Genomic DNA, 26,629 nt, shown 5'->3' on the forward strand with positions numbered 1-26,629 from the left:
TTTTTATGTGTGAGTACTTCTTTATTCACTTAACTATATTTTTAGGTAGCTAGATGAATGACAGCATCACTTTCTCTTTAATAGTTATTTTAAATTCCCGTAAAAGCTACCTGGTGAGCCGGGCAGTGGTGGCGCACACCTTTAATCCCAGAACCTGGAAGGAAGAGGCAGGCAGATCTCTGTGAGTTCAAAGCCAAAGAAAGCCTGTCTTGAGGAAAAAACTTCCCTGACTTGTTAGGTATTTTTGTTTTGACCTGGAATTCTAGGAAGAACACTGCAGTGTTATCTATAGAGGCAGCCTCTTGATGTTGAGTTTAAAAGAGAGAAAAGCACTCGTGTGAGTCAGTCTGAAGACAGCAGCACTGTTAGTGTCCTACTGCTGTCATCATCAGAATTGCCTGTAAAAGCCCTTCATTTGCTGCATGCCGTGGAGGGGGCACTACCCCCAGACTTAAAATGTTTCAATCTCTATTTAAAGCCTTTTAATTATGTAAGTTCTAATACTAAAAATAATGTATGTGAGTGTAGATAGATCTTATTAATATAATGCCAGTGGGGAGATGAGTTACAGTAGACTGGTCGTGATATGATAAATCATGAATGTGAAATTTAAAGAATACAAATTAGATATTCTTTATGCTGTTTGTAGCCAAAGTATAACAATGAGGAATCAGTGCCTCAACTTCCTAAAATATTTTTTTCTGAGAATGATTGGTTGACATTGAGGAAACAACATTAAAGGAGAGTCCATCTATGTTGGTTAAATTCTTTTTTTAAAATAAAATTATCTGAAGTAAATAATGGCATTGATTTGAATTTGAAAGTGTGGATAGATAGGTTGGTAGCTGTTTTAGTCATCTGCATTTTGTTGTTTTATCTCCTATTTACTGTAAGAAAACAATACCCTATTGTGGGAGATTTGTACAACAGATAAATGTGAAGGAACAAAGCTCACTTAGGAATAACTCACTTAGAAATAATTATTTACAGTTGGGCATTAAGAAAACTAACATTGATTCTCTCTTTAATTTTCTAGCCCCTTTTGTTGGTGTGTGTGTGTGTGTGTGTGTGTGTGTGTGTGTGTGTGTGTATTTTTTTAAAACAAAGCCTTGGTATGTATCTTGAGACTGCCCTCAAACTCCTGCCTGTGCCTCTGCCTCCCAAGTGCTAAGATCATAGTTGTGTGCCATGCCTGGCTTGTGTATAGGTTTTTTTATCCTTCATTTTCTTTTAACACGTGAGTCTAAACTATTGAAGTAGTATCCTAACTGAAATCTCAACTGCCTTTGAGCATTTAAAAAATGTTTCCAAAATTGTAATAAAACTTTTTGTGTTATTTTAAAGAATACAATGAATCCTTTTTAACTTACTGTTGTACAACTCTCACCACTCTTATTTATAGAAAATTTCTTCAGTCTAAAACTTGTGCTTGTACCTCAGCCCTGTACCTCTTACTTCCTCTTATTCTATGTTCTGGGATAGCTATGCATCTGCACTTTAAAGTTTTTTTTTGTTTTTTTTTTTTTTTTACTACTGCTTGTGTATGATGCAGTCAGGGAGGCTCATGTATGCTGAGGAACACATGTGGTTGTTAGGTGACAATTTTGTGAAGTTGGTTCTCTCCTTCCTCCTTTATGTGGGTTCTAAAGACCAAGCTCAGGTCATCCGGCTTGCAAGCTAAGTGTTTTTATACTCAGAGACATCTCACTGTCTCACTGGTTTTGTCTTTTATGAACTTTACTAGTCTGGGTATTTCACATAAATGCAGTCTTTCTACCTAGGATGTTTAGTGTCTTCCTTTTGTGTTTATCATAATTATTACACACACACACACATATACTTTATTTTTTCCTCCAACTTTTTTTATTATGGTAAAATACACCGACTATAACATTTCCCAAGTGCCATAGCTTAGTAATGTTATATATACTTGTGATGTTTGGTAACAATACATATCATCCACCCACATCTTGTAAAATGCAACCTTTCTACTTGTCTCATTGACTTTGGCTAATTGGGTAGGTAGAATCCTATCAGATACAGCTTGTATAGCAATTACATTTTTAATGTTTTTATGGAACCACTATACCATTTTTTCATAACTGGAATTTCAAATTTTTACCAAGCAGTGCACAGATGTTCCAATGAGTCCATGTTTCCCACCCAGCACTTGTTTTATGGCTGTTTCTCACTATAAGCCTAGGCTAGCCTCAAATCCCCAATAGTCCTGCTGCAGCCTCCAAGGTAGCTGGGGTTCTATGCATGTACCACCACACTTGATTTTTCTGGTTGATTGATATGTAATAATGCTCATGGGTGTAAAGTTAGTGTACCTGGTTCTGGTTTGCATTTTCCCAGTGGTGAGTGGGAAGTACTTCTTTGTGTGTCTGGTAGCCAGTTGGTTATTTTTGTAGAATGCCTGTTAGAAGTCCTTTGCTCCTATTTGAATGTGGCTTTTTGTTGTTGAGTTTTATGAATTCTCTGTGTATGCTTGCTGCTAATCCCTTATGGATTAACTGTTTCTTCATGTCTTACCTCATTCTTCTCCACCCTGTGGGTTTCTTTAGATATACAGAAATTAATGTTCATGAATGTCAACTTGTCATCTTTTAAGAATTTCGTAGTTATTCTAAGCTTTATATCGAAGTTGTTCCATTTAATATGTTTTTTTAAAGATTTATTTATTTATTATGTATACAGTGTTCTGTCTGTCTGTATGCTTGCTGGCCAGAAGAGGGCACCGGATCTCATTACAGATGGCTGTGAGCCACCATGTTGCTGAGAATTGAACACAGGACCTCTGGAAGAGCAGTCAGTGCTCTTAACCTCTGAGCCATCTCTCAAATGATGCTTAAACAGAGGTCCAAATTTATTAATTCACATGTTGACTTCCATCTTTCCTCATTGGTTGATCTTGGTACCTTGTCAGAGTCATTTGGTCACATGTGCCAGGGTTACCTAGAGCTGTGTGTCTGTCTTTCTGCCAGCATCGCACTGTTTGACATACCAGAACTTTGTAGTACATTTTGAAGTTAGGAAGTGGGAGTTCTTTACTTTGGTTCTTATTCACAATCATTTCTGTGTTTAGGGTCCCTTGACAAGCAACCCTCTTAACTTCTAATTGGCATGCTTGTCAAAAGTAAATTCACTGTGGTGTATAGCTTTCTTCTGAACTCTCCTGTCTCGTTGTACTTCTGTCCACATGTCTTTATTACAGCACCACAGATTTGGTTACAGTAAGGAGCTCCATAGTGAAATAAAGGGTGCCTGGGAGCCACTAGATCTTTCTTGGACACTCACTGCAAAGCTGCAGTACAATCCCATCAGTGGTGTATAAGGATGACCTTAGCCATTCTGACTGGGTGAGATGGAATTATATTGCAATTTCGATTTGCCTTTAGCTAAAGATACTGAATGTTTTTTCTTGTTTTTATTGACCATTTGAGCTTGTTTTGAGAACTATTCATTTGCTCATTTGTTGACTGTATTATTTTTCCTTTTGTTGTTTGCTTTTTTTGAACTCTGTGTGTCCTGATTATCAGTCCCCTGCTAGATGAGTTGCTGGTGGAGATTCTTCTCCCGTTCCGCAGGTCTTCTCTTCTGTTTGGTGATTATTTCTTGTGCTGTGCAGAGCTTTCTGTTAGGTTGGTGCCAAAAGGAATTGTGATTTTGGACCTTGAATTTGAAATCATTGCACCTAGGCCTTTATTAGTAGGAAATTACAATCAGCATGTTTTACCAGTTTTTTAAAAAAAAGTTTATATAATATAAGTATGCTTTGAGAGTCAAACTCTTGGGAAGCATTTTGGCATATTGCTGGTTTGGGGATTGTCTCCCTGCAAAAAGTTGTGGAGAGGCTAGAAAAGTGATTGTCAGTTGGAAAAAGGTCAGGTGACTATGGTGGATGAGGCAAATGTTTGTAGCCCAGTTTATTCAATTTTTAAAGCATTAATTGCATGGTATGGAGCTAGGCATTGTCTTGGAAAGAATTAGCTCTTTCTTTTGACCAATGCCAGCCACAGGCATTGGGTTGTCCTGTACCTTGTTAGTTTTCTGAGCACACTTCTCAGATAGCGTTTTGCCAGGGTCCAGAACGCTGTGGTAGAGCAGACCATCAGGCCTGATTGCAACTTGTTTCTGGTGCAAGTTTGTCTTTGAGGAATGCTCTGGAGCCTCTTGGTCCAGTGGCTGAGCTGAAGGTCACATACGACAGTCTGACAAGGAGCAGACTTTTTGTATAAGAAGATAGAGGACAAAGTGATGAACGTGTGGATTTTCAGCAAGTTCACAGGCTGTTTTCTCTTTCTGCTTCAAATCTGTTGAGTGGTTTGTGTGGAATTCTCAGCAACTTCTCAGGTAGTTGTAAGAAGAGTGGTTTTGATGATTGCTCTCCTTTGGCCATTGTCAACTTCTGATGGCAGCCACCATGCTCTTCCTGAATGAAGGATCTAGTTTTCTTTGCAGAATGTCTTGTACCGTCATTGTATGTATATTTGGTGGCAGTTTTGTGCCAAATCATCAATGATTTTTATCACGCAATTTGAACTTGAATAAAAGAATTATTTTCATATTGTATAAAGTAAATTTAAAAATAAATAACAGTAAGTCACTAGCAAGAGGGGGGAGAGGTGCATGGTAGCACAGCAGATTTCAGCAATGCAAAAGCCACCATCTTGAACCATCCCGTTTGATGCCATGCTGTTTGTCAGTTGTTACTGTTATTTCCTGAGCTATTGAACTTCTTTTCTGAAAGTATATCTATATCCAGCAGTTCTTTCTCTTTTTTTTCTCTAGCATTTGCAAAGTTTCAGGTCTTGGATTATGGCCTTTGGTCTACTTGGATTGAGTTTTGCATCCACCTTTTGTCATTAACCTCATTCTTCTATCTTCCACAAAACAGCAATTTGCCTTTTCCCTTGAGTTTGCATGGACCCTATGTAAAGAATATAATATATATTGACCTTTAATACCAGTTTTTCCCCTTAACAGACTTTTCAGTGTTGATCTATGTTGTATTATAAATAGATACTTAGTGTGTTTTTCAAGTTGATAATATTTCATTGTATTATAGCACATTAAAATTTATTCAGTCTTTAGTTATTTTAAATTTTGGCTTTATAAATGATGGTCCTGTAAATGTTTGTGTCCAGTTTTTTTTCTGCTCTTTGAACAAATGCACAAGAATTTCATCAATTTCCTGTAGTCTGTTTTGTTGATTCGTCTCTTCAGTGATGGAGATCGGGTCCTTTTATATGCTCACAAGCATCCTATCACTGATTGCATCCCATCCATTAATTTTTAGTTTAGAAATTCTCTTTCCTTTTTATTATGCTGAAGACTGGGTCTTATATATGTCAAGCATGCACTCTACCACTGAGCTTCACCCCTGCTCTAAGTCTAATATTTTCTGCTTTTTCCATGTGACTAGCAATGTTGCTAAGAAGGCTGAGCCCCTCCAGGTCTTCCAGTGTGATGCTGCTTGTGTGTCTGGGGTCTTTAGCTATCCTAATTCTTGGGTATGCATTGCTTCATTACTTTAGCTGCCTGGTAACTTAAAGCTTGCTTCTTTGTAGATTGCTGAGGGAGTTTTCTCTTCTCACCGAGGTGATAAATTCTATTTCCACTAGAACTTGAGTAGATCTGTTAGTGCTATGAACTTAAACAAGATAGCCCATGCTTATAGAGCACTGGTTTCTAATAGACCTGTCTGATAAAGAATGTTCTTTATCTCCTGCTTAATATGATAATTTTCTAGCCATGGTATATGAACTTGTAGGTACTAAGTACTTGACTGTTATTTAGGCAATCACATTGAATTTACCTTCAAAATACTCATCTCTGATATTTGTTACTTTGCAGCTTAGGATGACCTTGAACTTTGCTCTTCCTGCCTCCATCACGTGTCTCCACACCTGATTTCACGTGGTGCTGAAGTTGGAACCAAGGGCTTTATAATAGGTACATGGGTGCACTCACACACACACACACACACACACACACACACACACACACATACTGGATTTATATCAAGCGGTGTGTGTATATATATATGTAGATATACATACAAAAATACCACTTCTCCAATTTTTATTTAAGAAAATTATGAATGTTGACTTGTTCTGGTAACAATGAACCTTGTAACTTCTGAGAATAAAGTTATTTTTAAGATTCTTTGAGCAAAGCTCTGATTAGACCTGAGTTGTTATGACTCACTTGGGTTCTCACTGACTCTGAACATTATGAAAAAGGCCAGCCCAAGATTGCATGGAGTGTGTCTTTTCTGTGTGTCTAGGCTGTAGCTAAATTTCACCTTGTATTCTAATAATTGTATAACTTAGCTGGGCGGTGGTGGTGCACACTTTTAATCCCAGTACTCACGGATGCAAGTGGATTTCTGTGAGTTTAAGGCCAGCCTTATAAGAGCTAGTTCCAGGACAGGCGCCTAAGCTACCAAAAAAACAAACAACAAAACAAAAATGATTGTATAGCTTAATTAAAAATTTTAGATTTTCTGTGTGTATGTGTGCGTGCGTGCATGTGTGTGTGTGTGTGTATGTGTGTGTTTGTGTGACTTGTCTTTGTGCACCACATGAATGTAGATACATAAGGAGGCTGGAAGAAGGCATTTGATCCTCAGGAGTTGGAATGACAGACAGTTAGTTACAGGTCTTCAGTAGTCCTGGAAACTAAAGCAAGGTCCTCTGCAAGAGCAGTGTGTGCTCTTAACTACTTGCTGAGTCATCTCTCTAGATCCCTTTTGTTTTATATTTATGTCAGTGATCCTTTTGACTGTCTTGACTACTGTAATTTGTAAGTCTTAAAGTTCAGGTAATATCATCCCTGTGATTTTATTTTTCTTTATTAATATGTTGGCTCTTTTGAGTTTTTGCCTTTCTATACAGACTTTGAATTAATCTGTTCTCTTTAAACAAAATCATTTGATTATATTGCGTATTCCGAATATAAACATGGAATATTTATCTATTAAACTCTCTTGATTTCCTTGCTCTTTTTTTAAATGCTTGCCATTTTAGTATACTTTTCTTCCTTATTCTCATTGAGTGCTATAAACTAGAAATGTTTTCTTTCCGCTAGCCCCACATTCCTTCTACTATATTCTTTTTCATTATTTATGGTATCTAAACTTTTTTACTGTAACAGTTAAGTTTTTCAAAATGGAAGCTTAGAATCTATATATGTGATCATGTATTCAGATGAAGAAATATAAAGGTATTAGGTCTAGCAAATCAACCATATGAAAATGTAGAGTTACTGAACACAATTATTTAAGGCTCCAATTTGTTGATACTTAATATTTCATCACAGAAAATGAAAAAAAGGATAATTTGTTCCTCATTGTTTATTTGTTCTTTTTACTGAAAACTAACCAAAAGAGAATCAGTTATTAAAATGTATATTACTCAGTTTTGAAAAATATTTTAAGTCAGTCAGAATAGCCAAGCCTCAGTCCTCACTCAGTACCTTTTAGATGATTAACTGTCTTCATACACATTTTACAATGGGATTTACTTTTGTTGTTTTTAGGTAAAGTCTGTGAAAACTGGGTCTGTGTTTTGGACGATGTGCTGCTGCCTGTCGTATTTCTACATGGTAAGATCCGTGCCTGGCTCTGCTCTAAGAGCTCTGGGCAGCAAGAGCAGCTCCTTTCTCCTCACCCTCTCCTTCCCACTCCTGTTCAGGTTGGGTTTGGACTCTGCTCAGTGTGTGCCTGTATTGCCATCCCCCTCACCTTGGTGCTAGAAAGAGGGACACTTTGTTGAGAGCTGATACTCAGTCCTCAAATGCAGTTTTTATTATAAGCAAGTAAAACAAATCAGTTGTTTTTAGCATTAAATTTCTAAATGATTTTAACTTGTTAATCACATCTAGAATTGAATTTAAATATAGTTTATTGTTCCTATGTATTTTTTTTTAATTTTTGGACAAATAAAATGTTTCCCTAATTACATTACAAACTAAAAAGAACAAGAAACTTTACCTGTCAAATCCAGAGCATAAAACCATGTTTAGAGGAAGTTAGCTTCTGTTTAACACTCAAATAGTTTTAAATATCAAACTAAAAATTAGTTTTCCTTTATTGGAATTGACTGTTTAATGGTCACATGATCATAAGTTGTAAAAATAGACATCATCTGTTCATCACTAAGTTTGGGAAGACCAGAGAAATAAGCACACTGTAAGAATCTTGGTGAGCCGGGCGGTGGTGGTGCACTCCTTAATCCCATCACTCGGGAGGCAGAAGCAGGCTGATCTTTTGTGAGTTTGAGGCCAGCCTGGTCTACAAGAGCTAGTTCCAGGACAGGCTCCAAAGCTACGGAGAAACCCTGTCTCGAAAAACAAACTAAAAAAAAAAATCTTGGTGAAAAGCTTTCCTGAAGGAAGGTTACCTGAGAAGACAGAAGGATGAGGAAGACTGGATATTCTTCTGACCCATTGTGTTCTCTTTTCGTTCCTTAAGGGGATGAACTTTCTGTGGTGTCTAGGCCAGAGAAGAAGGAAATAAGATCCCATAGTGAAAGATCATGCAAAGGATGAGCGAGACCACTTTAAAACATGAGACTTGTGCTCAGATTGCTTTCAGTTTGTCTGTTTGTAAGTGGACAGAGATGAGGTGGCATATTGGTTCTGTCTGCACTTTCAGAATTCCCGAACTCCTTACAGTCAGAACCCAGGCATTGTCGTGCACTCTGTGTTAACCCATAAATTGCCTTATAATTTGTAAATAGATTTCTGAAGGGTAAGGTTCAATATTAGTTTTTTATACTTCTGCCTCTTTTTCACCCAGAGTTTTTTATGTGAAAATTAACAGTAATTTAAACTGATTGCTAAAACTAATTTCATGGAATAAATACATGTATCAGTTTTCTGTGGTCCTTCTAAACTGCTTAATACCTGCAGTATGTATTGTGCCCTGTGCTTAAGGAAGTCACTTTTAATGTTAGGAATATCCAGGAGACTCTTAGAGCTTATTGCTTAAGCTCAGGATGACATTGGGGTTTGTTGGGGAAAAACATGTATGTGACTAAGCAATAAACAGGTGTGTGTGTCTATATATTATGAACTAACTGTAGGTCCTTAGAAGTTGCTTTGAAGTATTTTTGTACACTAATACATCTTCATATGATGACTTTGTAACCAGTGAATTCTTCAGCCTTCTAACTAAATTAGAACATACTGATGAGCTTTGATTCTTTTTTGGATTTTCAAGACAGGGTTTCTCTGTGGCTTTGGAGCCTGCCCTGGATTGGCCTCGAACTCACAGAGATCCACCTGCCTTTCCTCCTGAGTGCTGGGATTAAAGGCGTGCGCCACCACTGCCCAGCTAAGCTTCGATCCTAAAAGAACTTCCTTTCTGTTTTGAGCACATGAAAAGTCAGTCCATTGTAATGGTTGAGAATGAACATTGACTTTTTAAAATATTTATTTAGACTTGAATAACCATGGTTATTCTGATTTTTTGAAATGTGCGTACATATAATACAAGTGTGTGTGTATAATACGTGTGTGTGTGTGTTATTTTAAATACAGTTCTCACTTGTAATCCCTCTTGAGGCTACAGCCAGCCTGCTCTATTAAGAACTCTACAGTGTGACCGAGAGTGTGAGTGCCCTTTTAGCTGAGTCACTGACCAGTGTCAGAATTCATTGTTCTTATGCTTATTGAACTTTCTTTCAGTAAATAGATTATCATAGATGAAATAAAAGCCTGTTATTCTAGTCTAAAAATTTGATATCTATATTCTAGAACTCATTTCCAGGACTGCCTATTTTCTGCCAATTCACAATTATGTGATGTTCTTAAGCCTTCCTATTAAATTTAACTTCAGCTAATTCTCCAGTAAGTTTTAAAAAGTTTACTGGGTTTATGAGATCATGTTACTTGTCAATAAAAAAAGAATTGTAGCTGGGTGGTGGTGGCGTATGCCTTTAATCCCAGCTCTCGGGAGGCAGAGGCAGGCGGATCTCTGTGAGTTTGAGACCAACCAGGTCTGCAAGAGCTAGTTCCAGGACAGGCTTCAAAGCCACAGAGAAACCTGGTCTCGAAAAACAAGCAAACGAACAAACAAAAAAGAGCTGTTATGTGTATATGCTACTTCGGAAAATTGCTAGAAATTCTAGTGTTATATTTTCTCATATTTATGTTGTCATGAATTTATGTTACGTTTTAGGAAGTGAGAGAAGCCATGTGTCTAAGCCTTTCTTTTCCCATAGGTCTCTGCGTGGGGAGGTTATGTGTTTATCATCAACCTTATCCCTCTCCATGTGTTTGTGCTGCTGCTAATGCAGAGGTACAGCAAGAGAGTCTACATAGGTGAGTGGTTCCACCTTTCATGCTCGTTCTTAGTAAACAGACTTCCTGCTTGGTCCGTATTGCCCATGAAAAGGTAGTAATTTTTTATGTTTAACTTGCCTTTTGTGTTGACTGCACGAGATCCTTCTCAGAAAAGCAAAAACAAATAGAAAAGTGGGGAGGGTCAGAAACAGACCTCAGATAGTCACATGAAGTATTAACAAGTAAGTAGATTTTTTATTGGTTCTGATATGGCTGGGCAGAGGGGAAGAGACAGAAACTCATTGGAGTGTGGAGTCTAAGGTTTGGTAAAGACACAGTGCAGTCTAGGCAGTCAGAGGATTGCCCCTTAGGCCTGAGCCTTGGTACAGGTGAAAGGTCTTTCTTAGCGGCTTACCGTTCTGCTTCTCTGATCTTCAGCTTTAACCCCTGGAAATCTGTCTCTGAGTTTTTATTATTTGTGCTACACATCCTATAAACTAGATACATCATTTGCATGACTGGAGTGTTTTTAAAAGCATAAAGTGATTTCCATGCTTCCTAGATTGGACCGGGCCAACAGGAGTGCTACCTAGATTCCTAAGAGTTTTGCCTTGGCTTTTCATTTGTTTACAAGTCCTAAGTGTTGGTTACAATAAGCGCTTTCCAGGGGAGAGCCACTGTGTACTCATTGCTTGAAGGAACTGAAGGTTTCTCAGTCTTCCTTTTCATAGGTGTGTTGTATTAAGTAGATATTTTAGGGGTTGTTGGGAGTTCCCTCAAGCATTACATAGTTTAATTTACAAAGAACAGTCTATCAGATACTCCTGTCTCAAGACTCAAGGCATGTAGCACCAAGAGTCTTTATTAATTACAAATTAAACAAAAGTAGAAAATGCTTTGGTGCTGTCATAGATAAACCCAGTCATCCAGAGAATCACACCTGTCGTGTTGGTCATGAATGCTTCCTGTGTAGAAGCTAGGAGCCTTAAAGTAAATGCTTAAATCCATCTAAGAGCTTACTCTTAGATGGATAAGGTAGTGTTATGGCTCACTTAAAATCTAACACTTGGAAGGCTGAGGCATGGTAGATGTCAGCCTTGTTCAGTGAATTTCAGGCTACCCTGGGCTAAAGAATTGTGACCTTCTCTAAACAAAAGGAAAGGAAAGTCCTAAGTGACTTAGTGGAATAAATTTGTAGTTTTGGTCTTTTAAATCTGTTTTACTTCATTTGTAAATTTTGTTTGCTATTAAATGTCTGTTGTACTTTTTGACACATTAGGTTTAGTTATTACATAACTGCGGGAGTGATTGAGTCACAGTATTGAGTTCTTTACAGTAGAATCAGTCAGTCATAATGGCTGTATGATTTTTAATCCCAGAAATCTAGAGGCAGAAGCAGGCAGATCTCTGTGAGTCAAGGACAGCCAGGACTACATAGTAAGACCTTGTCTCAAGAGAAGAGAGGTTGTATAGATTTCATGAATTCTTTCTATAATAATCCCACAGTGTGTTTATAATCTCCTTGTAGTCTGGTATTGTCCCATTAATACTTGTCAGAACTAATGAATTGCTTCTGCAGGGCAGGACTAGAATATTAAACTTGCTTTTAATTTTATTTCAAGCATATTTGTTTTGTTTTGGCTACATGTATGTCCCTACCATGTACATGCCTCGGTGGCTGCTGAGGCCAGAAGAGGGCATGAAATCCCCTGGAACTGGAGTTACAGCTGTAAGCTACCATTAGGGTGCTGGAAATTGAACTCAGGTTCTTTGGAAGATAAAGCCAATATTCTAAACTGCTGAGCCATCATCTCTCCATCCCAGAACTCCTCTAAATCCTTATCCTTATCTTCCTATTAGGTAATAGCAAGAAGATGTATTTTTCCATTTGAAAGTGTGATTTTTCTCTGCTCAAGTATTTTGAATAAGTCATTTCATGCTACCTTTATATTTTTGGAGCTTGTAAAATGTCAGTTTCAGTGATGTGTTCTATGGTTGTTGTAAGCAGTGCCCTGGGAAGGAGCTCTCACAATCTGTGCCTGCTAAGCTGACCTGGTGTTTCTCTGCTAGTCAGAAGTGTTTTTCTTGTTGCCCTCTGTTTCTTTAACTGTTTTCTCACCATTCTTTACCCTGAATATTTACCAAAATTCCCAGTAACCGAAGCAGTCAGAAAGTAACAAGGTGACTTTATTAAGTTAACTTTTCAATATTCTTGCAGACTTGTGTTGTTAGCGATCTAGTAAAACTGACTGGATTGTAAGATCTTTCTCTTCTGTATCTTGTCTGACAGAAGGATATTTTGTTAGCCATTCCTATTAAACATTGTCCAAGAAATTAAGTAACTCAGAAAGACTGACGGGATTAAGTAGTGGGTTAATGTTAATGAGTTTGTGTATTCGCAGATCCTTCTCTAAGTTTGCAAAAGGAGGAGGAGTAACTTAAGACTCCAAAGAAGAGGACTGAGGAAATGGTGATGGGCACTGTGTGAGGACCTGATCCGGTCCCTAGAACCCATGTGAGGCAAATATGTTAGCTCCTTAATCCAAGCACTGGGGTAGGCAGCAGCCAAGAGATGTTGTCCTCTGACCTTCACATGCATGCTTTGGCATTCCCATATAAAAGATGGCATAGAGAGCACTGCCAGATTGTCATGGCCTGTCAGTGAGGTGCTGAAGTGAGCAGCAGGGGCTCTGTCACCACTTAGATGGGTGGAGCTGGAGTCAACTGTGCATTAGCCAAACTCTACTGCTTTGTGTCCTTGGGATTTGGGTGGAAACATGATTAGGATTTCTGTAGATTTTTGTCTCAAATCCGAGTGTTTTTTCTTTGGGTAAAATGAAACTGTACATGTGAATAAGCCCAATTGTTTTTGGCGGGGGGGAGGGGGTTAGTTTCTAACAAATCAGAAGCGTGATCTGCAGCAATGACTGCCAGAATCTGTGCTTCCACAGGATGGCAGTGTGGTAGCACTTTTGTGATGTAATGAGTGATTTATGGTATTGTTGGGTTGTCATCTTCTTAGAGCTTACTTCTTTGATGGAATATTAAAGAGTTAAGAAAGAGGTTATCATAGCTAGGTAGGAAGTTGTACTACTAGGTGGGTCAGGGTTCTTAGAGGAGTTGTAGGAAGAATTGGTGCTGCAGGTTTTTACTGCTGAGGTCCTTCCTGTAAGAACACAGTAGAGCACCTTTTGTATTACTCTACAAGCTCCTGCTTGATAAGCCCTCCCCTACCACTGTCACGAGCACTAACTACATGTGCTATGACTGGAACTGTCCATCTGATTTTACCAACTTCTGTAACTTAGAGGCTAGATGGAATTGATCTTAATAGATTAGATCAATATCATAATAAAAATATTCTATTTTTAAAATGTCCTGCTTATCATAGATTTAAGGTCCTTTTGTAAACACACTATTGGGTGCTGTCATATAATCTGGAGAAAAACATGCATTTATTTTTATAGTGGATGGAAGTTGTGTTTATTCTTAACCAAATTTCTTCATTTACTTCTACTCAAGTGAATCTATTTTCCACTTTGTTTTAAAATGGAAGTTTGTAAATTATGTCAGTTAAGATACTGAGATTGTTTGTGCTGTTTTAGAAATTCAGGGAGCAAAGTAGCTTAAGTGAGGTAAACTTGTGAAGCCTGGTCAGTGGTCCCAAACTTGATCAGGTACACGTGTTTTCCTTTGTGCTTAAGGGGCTCTTTGAGGTAAGATGTGTATTTCTCCTGTGTAAACCCTTCATAGAACCAGTGATCCAAAACTATTAAAGCTCGAACTGACAGGGTCCAGCTGTCTTAACTGGTGCTCTGGACCACAGCAGTGTCCCAGCAGATTGACTTCACTGGTGCAGCTACATGGAGGCTGAGCAGTACAGAGGCCTTTCAAAGCTGTGGTATCCCTATTACTTTGTTTGATATCAGCCGAGTAATAAGATCTCAACTCCACTTTGCTTCTTTAAGCTCTCTAGACTGACTATCCTTCTCTCAAGCTCATTCCTGGCATTCTTACTATTAACTTGAATTCTAATGTGTTTGTTATAATGTGGGGTTTTGTTATGTGGTTGCTTTGGGTGTCTCATGGTCCTGAAGACAGAACCTAGAGCTTTAGGCATGCTAGGCCAATGTTTTACCACTAGATCACATGCCCAGCCCTGGATGTTTCCTTCTCTCTACTGATAACAGTGAATGTAAAGTTAGCATGAAAGTGTAGTCTTCCTTTTTTGAATATTCCTGGAAATGAATGTGAGCAGTCTCTAAGAAGTATTTTGTTTGGGTTACCAAACTGAAATGCTTACATTGCCAGATACAGACTGTGTGTGTGTGAGTGTGTGTGTGTGTGTGTGTTCGTGTTCGTTTGTTCCAGTATACCCCTTATGATAAACCTGAAGAATGTAATTTGGTGGGCAGATGGGATAGAGGCTCTCACTTTTTATTGTTAAAAAAGGAGGACTCTAGAGTTAGACATAGATTTGTGATTGCCTTGCTCTGGAAAGAAGGGAACCAAGAAACAGCTGTGTAGTGGAGGTAGAGTTTTCTTTGAGGGTATGATGAGGGTATATGTTTGGGTGGTTCCACAACTTGTGAGCACTTCAAGAGCCCCGAATCATTTGTAAGATAGTTTTGCTACTTAATTTTCTCCTTAGGTGTTTTTTTTTTTTAAGGAATCACTTATTTAATACACTTATTTAATCACTTTTTTAATACAGTTTGGATTGTCCATTATATTTAAAGTCCTGTAAGCCTTGCTGGATTCTGTGTTTTCATTTCTAAGAGGTGATTACACTGTTTGGTGTGTGCAGGCTTCATTGAAGAAAGCTTATCCCTCCTATACGCTTTTCTGGTGGTGTTGGTGTATGCTCATATTTAGATTTGATTCTCAGCTCTACCCTGTAGAATGCATATTGATAGTAGTGCATCTGGGGCTCTAAGTGGGGGGAGGGGTGTTAATGATCATACCCAGCTTTTGTTGTGTATTGACGGAACTAAAATATTTGATTTTACATACTTGGAGGTAACATGGTAACCTTGTTTCCCCCCTCCCTCTCTCTTCCCCCTTTCTGCTTCGTCTGTGTCACGGCTTCAACAAAGATTAATTAGTAAAAGAAGGTTACTAGAAGGCCTCTCGACTACATGAGCAGATTCAGAATTGTGAGAACTTGGATTTTATTTGGGTATCTCACAAAGAACTGTACCACTCAGCATTTGTCTGCAAAGTTCACTGTGGTTGGATGGTGGAGCTGTGGCCTCCATTAGCTCTGGCCCTTTCTATTAGATTCACTAACTTACCTTCCCAACACAATAGTCATCACTTACAAAACAGCTTGGGAAGTAGTTGTAACATATAGTTACAACTATATGTTGTTTTAAAGTAGTTTAAACTAATAGCCCGAAATTTACCTTCTATAAGTGGACTTCCTTTAAAAGTAAATAAATATAACTACATTAGGCAGGAGAGGTGAAGTGTATGCTCTGCACTGCTACACAGCATAGCAGACGAAGGTGATAGAGCGACAGCTTCTATTCCAATGCACCCTAGACTTCCCTTTTTATAGTAGTTTATTTGCCCCAAATTGAATATCAAGTACATTTATGAAAGTGATGTAAATAAAGTTTATAATAAAATCATATTTTCGCATCAGCTTATTTAAGATAGTCTTTTTACAACTCTGAAATTTTACTTTCAGTGATTCCAAATACTTTCTAGCCAGATTGCCTAATCCTGATCTGTGGCGTGTAAGGGAAAAACATTTTTAACACAGATTGTCATCTCTCTTCAGCAGTTCAATTATTAGAATCAACCTAAGCTTAGGAGGACCACTGTGGAGAGCAAACAGCCTCTGTGTTAGACTCTCACTTCCCTGACTGGCTTCTATTCCATCATGCAGAAAGCCAGTTGTATATCCTTTCTAAACCCTTAAACCTCTGTACAAAGAACATTAAGAGACTGTCCGGAAGACATACAATACTCGGTCCCTTTGAGACCAGCAGATACTCTTGTAAGTTAATGATAATGTTAGGTGTTTGTGAAGCTGTGAATATTTTGGATTAGTAACCACAGCAATGATAGTTACTTAATACACATGTAATTGTATAGTTTCTTGGCTTCTATCAATGATTATTATTGGTGCATTTTTAAAAACTTGATTCCGTTTTCTAGAAAGGAAGTCTCTGACAGAAACCTAACTGAAGTCTACCAAAGAACACTTAGTAGATAGAATATTTATGATTCATAATGCACATCAAATCAGTCACTTTAAGAGTCTGTTCTTAAGTTGTGTTAAAACTTTTCTAAAAATAAGACATAAATATATTTGTGTTGAGTACTTAATGGCAGTAGTAAATTACCTTGTTTCCTGTTTTGTTTTTATAGCATATAGCACTTTCTACATTGTGGGTTTAATATTATCCATGCAGATACCTTTTGTGGGATTTCAACCAATCAGAACAAGCGAGCACATGGCAGCTGCAGGTATGGAAAAGTTTTTGAAGTTGAGATGAAAGGACATTGTCAAATGTTTTGTCCACTTAAAATGTGTGTGACCATGAAATCATTTTTTCTTCTATGTTGGTATTAAAATGGGTTTCCAGCTACTTTATTATATCCTGTTCTAAGAGACTTCAGTAATGTTAATTGTTCTACTTTGCTTTATATTGCTGTGATAAACACTGATCAAAACCTACTTGAGGAGGAAAGGATTCATTTGATCTAAATGGCTTGCTCACAGACCATCACTGAGGGAAATCAGGGCAGGAGCTGTAGCTGATGGCATGTATGGGTAGTGCTTCATGACTCCCCATGGCTTGCTCAGCCTGCTTTCCTATACAACCCAGGACCACCTTCCTAGGGGTGGCACTGCCCACAGTGAGCTGAGCCCTCCCACACCAATTATTAATCAAGACAGTACCCCATGGGCCAGTCTAATGGAGTGATTTTCTCAATTGTGGTTCCCCCTTCTCAGATAACTCCAGCCTCTGTCAGGTTGACAAAAAAAAAAAAAAATAGCCAGCACATCAGCCCAGAAATAACTATAATGTTTTAAGTCAACAGTGATGCATGGTAGTGTCAGTACACACAGTTGCCTGCTTTTCTTGTCTGGTACATTCTGATCACTTTGGGAAAAAATGTGCAGTAGGTTTTTTTCAGATGTGTTAATTGTAGGTTGACTGTCAGTTGACACAGGGAATGTTGGTAGATGGAATAACTAATCTCTGGTGTGAAGGATATGGCATCTCCTAAGCTTTGTGAGTGAAAGTGTTGAAATGGCATTGGGAAAACGCTGTGTTGTATTCACATGATCTTTCTCTTTAACTAGGTGTCTTTGCATTGCTGCAAGCTTACGCTTTTTTGCAGTATCTGAGAGACCGGTTGACAAAGCAGGAGTTCCAGACCCTTTTCTTTTTGGGAGTCTCACTAGCTGCAGGTGCTGTGTTCCTTAGTGTCATCTATCTGACATACACAGGTAGGTGCTATTGCCTGTAAGATGCAAGTTGTGTCTCTAAATTATTGTTTAAAAACAGTCTTTCACAGGTTTTTCTCACATGCTACATTTATCCTAGTATCAAATACTGTACAATATCAATTACCAGAAGTTCTAAACCTGAAGAGCATATTACAAATTGCAATTTAAAAAAAAAAAAGCCTCCATTCATTATTTTAGAAAAAAAAAAAGTTTATTTCAATTTTACTGCTTTTCAGGCTCTGGTAAATCCACAAACATCCTTCTCTTGCTGTTTAAAGACTCCAAGCTATTGAAGACTCAGCATCTGTGATAAGCTATGCATGCTTACCTTCTCTTTTGTGCACTCTCTCTCTTACCTTGGAGACTGTTGGCCACATCATTTCAGCATGCTTTGGGTCTAACTTAATCTCTAACCTGAGCTCACAAGTCCTGGCCAACAGCTCCATTTTTCCCTGGAGTATCTGCCCAGATAATACACAGGTTCGGCACAGAGTGAAGGAGGTGTGACTGGAGTCAAAGAATTAGCTATGTGTTTGAAAATGTATTGGTGCCTATAAAATAAAGCCAACATCTTATGAACATTGGTTCTGAAAATGGCAAAATTGGATTGGTGCAATGGCTCAGCTGGTAAAGGTACTTTCTGTACAAGCCTGGTAACCTGAATGTGGTTCTTAGAACCCAAGTCCAGGTGGAAGAGAAAAATCAACACCACAGAATTGTCTTCTGACCTCCACTGGAATGCACCCAACACACTAATACCAACAACAACCATAAGAATTGTTGTTGGTATTATCATGGCATGCACCCAAAAGACACCAGTAATTATTGTTGTTTGTTTATCTTTGTGTGTATGGGTGTTTTGCCTGTGTGTATGTCTGTGTACTCTGTGTGTGCTTGGTGCTCACAGACACCAGAATAGGATATCAAGTCCCTTAGAACTAGAGGTATAGACAGTTGTGAGGTGTCATGTGGGTGCTGGGAATCAAACCCAAGTCCTGGAAACCCAATGCTCCTAACCACTGACCCATCTCTCCAGTCCCCAGTGTGTGTGTGTGTGTGTGTGTGTGTGTGTGTGTGTGTGTGTGTGTGTGTGTGTGTGTGTAGAATATTTATTATATACTTTTTTAATTTACAAAATAAAGCTGTACTCCCAGCATTTGAGGGGTTGAGGTAGGATAGGTGCTAGAAGTTTGAGGCAAACTATAGGCCCAAGAGGCTATGTAGCAAGGAGATTTAATCTCAACCAGCACCACCACCACCACCCCAGAAAGAGATTTTACAAAATAATAAAAAGGCAAATAATCTCCTCTCTATTTTTTCTTTCAAGGTTACATTGCACCATGGAGTGGCAGGTTTTATTCATTATGGGATACTGGGTAAGTTCAAATATACTAATTTGGCCTCCTAGTCAAATAACTTTCTGCTATGTGTTTCTAGATTATGAGCATTTCAGTCACTGCTTAAGCAACAATAAATACCAGGCTGAGCTATTTGAAGTGAATACACTGTTGTTTTGAGACATAAGTTCTATATTCCTCCTCTGCTATGGCTAACTCCATTACTTTGTCAGCACAGCACGTGTGTAATTTAAAGATGGGGATGTTTTTAAACTAATGAATATAAAATTTACATCTTGAGTTTTGTTAAGGATAAGGTATTGTGTGACAAATATATATGACATAGGTATGAAGGACTTTTTGTACAATCACTTAATTTAAACTTCTGCTTAAAAAAATCTGAAATACACGAGTGTCTAGCACATTTTTGAAGAATGCTATATAAAAAGAACTAACTTTTAATTTAAAACTTGATTCAGACTATTTCAGTGAAACTTTGTAAGACGATGACCTAGTGCTGAGAGGATGTCACTGTTTTAGCAATTGCTTTCTAGATGATCCAATAAAGTCCTACCACCACTTATTTATCCGGGGTCCTTTTGATATGACACCTAAGGGCTGCTGTGCAAATGTCATCACAGCATAAATTATGTAGTGATGGCTAAGGAGTATGCTGTCTTTAGCCTTTGGATCCTGAGGACTGGAAGCAGTCAGTTACAGAAGATTGTTCTGGTTAAGCTAAATTCCAAAGTTGATGTGTGTTAGTTACATTTTTTAAGTAATTTTGACTACTTTGGAGTCTCAAGAGTGTTTGCAGAATGGCTTCTGTTCTCACACCCACACCAGCCCCTTGTCTACAAAGGTTATAGAGCACAGGGATTTATGGGTAATACCAATAAGACGTGGAGAAACTCATTGGAGTAGCTGTAGGCAGTAGAGCTGGACTACAGATGCCTATCTGAGCAAGAATTAGAAACCAGAGCCAGCAATTCGATTAGCTCTAGATAGCTCTGCTTGAGGGGGCATATTAGCTTTAGATCGATTTCTACTATAGCTATAGCAGTTAAAATACAAGTTTAAATAAGGAAAGTTGGGGAAAAGAGTACTGTCAATGATCAAAGAAAATTTCTTCATCTAAAAGTAACTCCTGTTTTATCCTTTAATTGTAAATAATAATGAACTTTTTTAATATCAGGTATGCAAAAATACACATTCCAATTATTGCATCAGTGTCTGAGCATCAGCCTACGACTTGGGTGTCTTTCTTCTTTGATCTACATATTCTTGTATGTACCTTCCCAGCAGGCCTATGGTTCTGCATCAAAAATATCAACGATGAAAGAGTGTTTGGTAAGATTTTTTTTCCAATAAACTCTTTGATTCAGAATAATTATTTCTTGTCCATTTTGAGATTACTTTAATGTTTTGTTTTTCTTTACTTATATATGTTATGTTCAAGAATATTTTTCTCCTGTTTCATGGAGGTGGTTGGCCAAGAAAAATTAGTTGAATTTTTCAGTGTATATATGTTCTAATTACTACTTTTAAAATGTAGACTTAGCATATAAATTTTACATCCTACCCACATGAATATTTTCAGTACCTTCAAATGATGTAGGAGTCAGATACTTCATTGGCTTTTCAGGCCATTAGCCTGAGACTGTCAACACCCACTCCAGAGCTCTGGCCAGTGAAAGGCGAATTGTTATTAGGTGCTACTTGACAAGTGTTCGTACGTCATGTCAGTACTCTTCTTGCTCATGTTTGCTTTGAAGAAGGCTTTGCACCAGATATTGGTGCTGGCTTTCTTAGGCCGTTTTTGGTTCCATAAACTTAGTGTGCCTAGTGATGTAATGCACAAATTCAGTGTTAGCTGTCAGCTATGGATTTTGTAAGGTTTGATGCTCTTGGCAAATAACAAATTACATTTAATTTCCCATTTGTATAATTAATTAAATTTGAATGACAGTACATTTCTCTAAACTGGTGATAGTTTTTATTTAGTTTATTCAATAGGACTATATGGTCAGTATTAACGATTTAGAAACAATTGTTTTGTGAGATACCTATTGTAGTTTTTTTCTGTGCTGTGGTATTTAACATGTAGTTTCCTGTGAGCATTTTCCCCTCAGTGTTGAAAGAAACCTGTCGTTGCAGTTGCTCTGTATGCAATCAGTGCTGTCTACTTTGCTGGAGTGATGGTGCGGCTGATGCTGACTCTGACCCCAGTTGTCTGCATGCTGTCTGCAATTGCCTTCTCCAATGTTTTTGAGCACTATTTGGGGGATGACATGAAAAGGGAAAATCCCCCTGTGGAGGACAGCAGTGATGAGGATGACAAGAGAAACCCAGGAAACTTGTATGATAAGGTGAGAGGTTATGCTGTCTTGATCTTTCCAGCACCAGAAGAGTCTCCAGATGGAAGCATGCTGAAATGAGGGTACAAACTAGCAGTGATGTCTATAGTTTCTCTCCATTACTTGCTTCAAAATATAAATCCTAGTTGACCCTTAAGCTCAAAGTAAACAGAATGTGTTGGGAGGAGACCACTTGTTCTGGCCACTTAGCCCTGAAATAATCACACAGAAGCTATATTATTTAAATCACTGCTTAGCCCATTAGCTCTAGCTTCTTACTGGCTAACTCTTACATATTAATTTAACCCATTTCTATTAATCTGTATATCACCACGAGGTCATGGCCTACCAGCAAAGTTTCAGCGCATCTGTCTCCGCTGATGGCTGCATGGCTTCTCCTTGACTGCCTCCTTTCTCCCAGCATTCAGTTTAGTCCCCCCCCATCTATGTTCTGCTCTGTCAACACAAGGCAGTGTCTTTATTCACCAATGGTATTCACAGCATACAGAGGGGAATCCCACATCACCTCCCCTTTTCTGTTTAAATAAAAAGGAAGGTTTTAAGTTTAACATAGTAAAATTACATAAAACAGTTATCAAGCAAGAATTACAGTTACAATATTTATATCTATTTTATCATATCAAAGGGAAACTAACTATAAATTCTTCAGATGCACCAAAGACTCCAGAAGGATATAATATTACCTAAGTAAACGGGAAGTGCATTGTAAGCAACTTCTAAAACTCTAGAATTGACAGAGACATCTCACTGCCTGGCATTGCCTGGACAGTCACCCAAAGTTCTTCTGTATCTTTGGAGCATCCATTTCCAGCTTACTGGCCCATAGTATCCAGCAGACTTCCATGAAGCAGGAAATTTCAAAGATAGTTCTGCCTATATTGGCAGTTTGTCAGTCACTTTTTTTGTATGTCCTGCAGAATGTCTAGCAGACTCTTTCATGAAGCAGGAACCCTTGAAGGATCATCTCACCTTTAGGCAAGTTTAGCAGTCATTTCTCGGGGGGGTCCTACATGTCCAGTTCATCAAGCAGTCCAGGCAAGAGCAGTTTCTTGCCCAAATGACTAACCAACTCCATATAAGGAGCTTCTTCAATGCCTATCTTCCTCTTGAAGTAATTGGTGCTGCCAAGAATAGATATGTCTCATGAAAAGTTTTAAATTCTGAAAACACTTTAAATGCCATATTCTGTAGTCTCTGAAAGATTTGAAGAATCCCTATCCATCTGAAATACATCTCTGTAGATCTAGAAAATCCAACTAACATGACTACAAGCTTGTCTATTATAGATGACTCTATTTACCTATATTTCTTAATTACACATTACATTTTTAAATGAGCTGCACAACCACAATACCTTAATCAAGAGCAGAAATATATATACACAGTATAACAAAATTAACCTTTAATTTGTATAAATAAACCAAGATCCATATCAGTGCAAATCTCTATAGCATATCCCCCTTTAAAGATAAAGAAACATTTATAAACAATATTTGGGAATATGGGTATAGTTCTCCAAATTGCTTCCTGCTTTTTGTTGGGTGAAGTAATCTTTTGAGGGGTGTTCAAGGCAACCTTTCAGGGGGTCTTGGTCCATCAAACCACATTAGCCTGGAATGAATCCACAGGTTCTCATCCTCTGTGGAAACAAAACAAAACCTTTTTTCCAAAGTAACAAATCCTTAGATCCACATTTGGAAGGCAAGATACCTTTAAAGTACATATGTTAGTTTAACTTAGCAATCCCCAGAATCAAATGTCTCTCTGCAGTCAAAAACTTTCAAAGAAAACACAATAGTATACATAATCCAGACTCTTTGTACATTCCATCTTTGTGTGGCTTTTCTTACTCTATTACTTTTTAATACTTATTTTATTATCTTTGCTCCTTTACTCTATGACTGTCTGCACTGTTTCTTTAAAGACTTTACCTCTTTTTCTTAATTCATTTACTTCTTTTTATAACTGTCTATATTTTTCTTCTCACTCCCAAGCCTACATACATTTATCCAGCACTGTGACCCATTTATAGGCCTTTTTTTAAATTTGGATTTGTCCTATTGTATATCTGTAATTCTTTACTGACCAGGACAGCTTCTTAAAATGCTAAGCACTTTTTAAAAACTTAAGTTGCGGCACTACTAGGGTATGTATGGTACTGCCTGCTTGCTCCGCATAGTCAAACATGGAAGTTCATTCACCGCCTCTGCAAGCTGTGCACATTGTACCAACTTTAGGCACATACCAGGTGTATGTTGCCATTAAGCAAGTCGTAGTACGTTGCTCACAAACCCCATATAAATGCTCAGCCTCCTGAAAGAGCCAGAGGTCGGTCACCTTGGTAGCACGGCCCAGAAAGCTGGCATTTCAAAATGGCACAGCGTTGTTTTTTTTTTTCTGCTAAGACTGAATCAGTAAGTCCTCTCTAAAGGAGCCTTGCCTCTGCTTGCTTCTAGCAAAGAGAGCCCACCCAAGAAAATGCCACTACCAAACCATGCTTAGCTTTGTTTCTCTTTTGTGTCTAGGATTCCTTTTTAAGCTTTCTCAGGTCTTTATGTGGCTGTAGTTACCTACGTTGGCACTCCAATTTGTTGAAAGGAGGCTACTTGTTTGTCCCAGCTGCCCAGAACCGAAATAACCACACAGATATGTATCAGTTAAATCACTGCTTGGCCCATTAGCTCTAGTTTCTTATTGACTGACTCTTACATATTAATTTAATCCATTTCTATTAATCTATGTATCACCACGTGACTATGAGTTACAAGGTAACGTTCCGTCAGCTCCAGCGGGGCTACATGGCTTTTCTCTCACTCTGCCTTCTCCCAGCGTTCAGAAAGCGGGAGGTAATGTGGGATTCCCTTCTGTATGCTGTGAATACCACTGGTTAATAAAGAACTGCTTTGAGCTTATAACAGAGCAGCGCAGAGCAGAAGTAGGCAGGGAAAACTAAACTGAATGCTGGGAGAAGGAAGGCGGCGTGAGAGAGAAGCCACGCATCCCTGCTGGAGCCGGACAGAACTTTACCTAGTCAACCACAGCCACGTGACGATCCACAGATTGATAGAAGTGGGTTAAATTAAGATGTAAGATTGAGCCAATAAGTAGCTAGAGTTAATGGACCAAGCAATGATTTAATTATTACAGTATCTGTGTGGTTATTTTGGTTCTGGGCAGCTGGAACAAACAAGTGGCCTCCTTTCAACAAAAATGGAATCAGAAAAGGGATTGTTAACTTCTTTTTGGCCAGTTGTACCTAAGAACTCATGGGATGTTAATGCCTTTGCATTTTTGAGAACAAGTTACATGAGATTTAACCATGTGGACCAGTGCTTTCACTTGTTCTTAGTCTGTATTTGGAATGACCTTGTGTGGTGCTGGGAGTCAAATCTAGGACCTCATACATGTTAAGCAAGCCCTCTACTCTGAACCACTCTCCCAGCCTATGTGTAAAACTTTAAAATGGCAACTTGGTGTTTAAAAGTGGTATTTGGTTAAACACCTATTTGTTAGCACCTATTTGTTTCTAATATGTGAAATTCACTTTTAACCTGAGTAACAATAGGAGCAGACGTGTGTTGGACAAAAGTGGAAAAGACTTAAAAATTATAGCATTTGTCTTGAATGACCTGTTAGACTTTGCTATTTTAATATTAACTAAATTTATCAATACGAATAAGCTTTGGAATGCTATAGTGGAATCCTTTCGTTACTCTGGAAAAAAATTCATAAAAATTTGTGTTAATTAAGGACACTTGTTATATTTCTTCTTTTTTTTTAATCAGCCTTTTAACTTAGAGTTTATGACTATTCTGTTCTCTTCAACAAAAAGGAGCATGTGTGCATTGAGTTTCCTAGTAATTTCCTGCTCTGGGTTTTAGGTGGGCGTAGCCATTTCTGAGAGTAGAATTAAGTATGAATATATACATGCTGGATTTTACATTGTCAGAATGGAGCCCCATAGTTAATTCCTTTACATTTAATTAAAAGCTGCCTTCTGTTATAGAGATAGTTTGCCTTGAGATTGGTTCTTTGGTTTGAGTGTATTTTTTGATTCAGATTGACTTTAAAGTTTACTTTGAATTAAGACAAGAGCAGATCTCCACATCACCCATAGAATATCTGTTTGCATCTTTTCTGACCACTGCTCGGTTAATATTCTCCCCACTTTTCCCGATTGTGTAAATAAACCAAGTATAGTGGCAAAGACTTCTAACTGTTTGCTCTCCATCTTCAGGCAGGTAAAGTAAGAAAACATGTAACAGAGCAAGAGAAAACTGAAGAAGGCTTAGGCCCCAACATCAAAAGCATTGTGACCATGCTCATGCTTATGCTCCTGATGATGTTTGCCGTCCATTGCACATGGGTCACTAGCAATGCCTATTCCAGTCCAAGTGTGGTCCTTGCTTCCTACAATCATGATGGGTAAGAAAACAACTTGGCTGTGAAAAGACTTAGACCTAACCTTTTTTATTTTGCCTCAAAGAAAAAAGAAGACTGTTTGTGAAACTCTGATTTTCTGTTTTTTAAGGTGTAGTAGAGATGTTACCCAGGATTGCCCACATGCTAGAGCAACCCCACTCCCTAAGTTTACTTTGTCTTTCATGTGGCTTTCCTCAATCTTTGAGATGGGTGGTAGTAACTATATTTTTTGTGTTTTTTTTTCCCCAAAATCTTAATGCATGTGTATTTGTGTATACTTAGTAGACACTGGACTTCATCCTTGGTGTAAAACTTGCTAGAAATGCAAATTATGAAGCCCACACTAAGCCTACCTGAGAGGCCTGGGGGCAGGGCCCAACCAACTGTGGGTTAAGGGACCCTGGCGATTTCACTGCAGCCAGATTTTGACAGCTGACTTTTATAGTGCCACATCTCAACTTTCTACTTCATGTGCAATCTCATATACTTAAGAGAGGATCAGACTTTGTCCCAGAGTTAGTTCATTAGAATCTGATGTTTTGCAAGACAAGTGATTTGTTTGTACATTAGCTTGAGAAACACTAGTATAGACACAACCACTCCCCTTCCCCACCTTGGAAGTAGGGGCTTTCAATTGTCATTTTTACAATGAAATTTTTCATTGATTAAGTATCTCAAAATTTTAAACTATCTCCTTCACTCTTAAGATGTCTTTTAAAATAATGCTGTGG

General features: G+C 38.2%; 1 protein-coding gene across 1 annotated transcript in view; it reads left to right on the plus strand.

Annotated features, from left to right (window-relative positions):
* The window catches only part of Stt3b (STT3 oligosaccharyltransferase complex catalytic subunit B), a 74,679-nt gene that overhangs the window by 37,981 nt on the left and 10,069 nt on the right, over nt 1-26,629 (plus strand). Inside the window, exons 4-11 of the mRNA XM_085688997.2 lie at nt 7,546-7,611; nt 10,233-10,332; nt 16,672-16,770; nt 17,615-17,761; nt 19,089-19,137; nt 20,294-20,448; nt 21,256-21,467; nt 25,714-25,901. Of these exons, the coding sequence (XP_085545123.1) occupies nt 7,546-7,611; nt 10,233-10,332; nt 16,672-16,770; nt 17,615-17,761; nt 19,089-19,137; nt 20,294-20,448; nt 21,256-21,467; nt 25,714-25,901 (1,016 nt within the window). The remainder of the gene's footprint in view (nt 1-7,545; nt 7,612-10,232; nt 10,333-16,671; nt 16,771-17,614; nt 17,762-19,088; nt 19,138-20,293; nt 20,449-21,255; nt 21,468-25,713; nt 25,902-26,629) is intronic.

The sequence above is a fragment of the Myodes glareolus genome, chromosome 4 (genome assembly GCF_982192425.1).
Source record: "Myodes glareolus chromosome 4, mMyoGla1.1, whole genome shotgun sequence".
NCBI classification, from domain to species: domain Eukaryota; kingdom Metazoa; phylum Chordata; class Mammalia; order Rodentia; family Cricetidae; genus Myodes; species Myodes glareolus.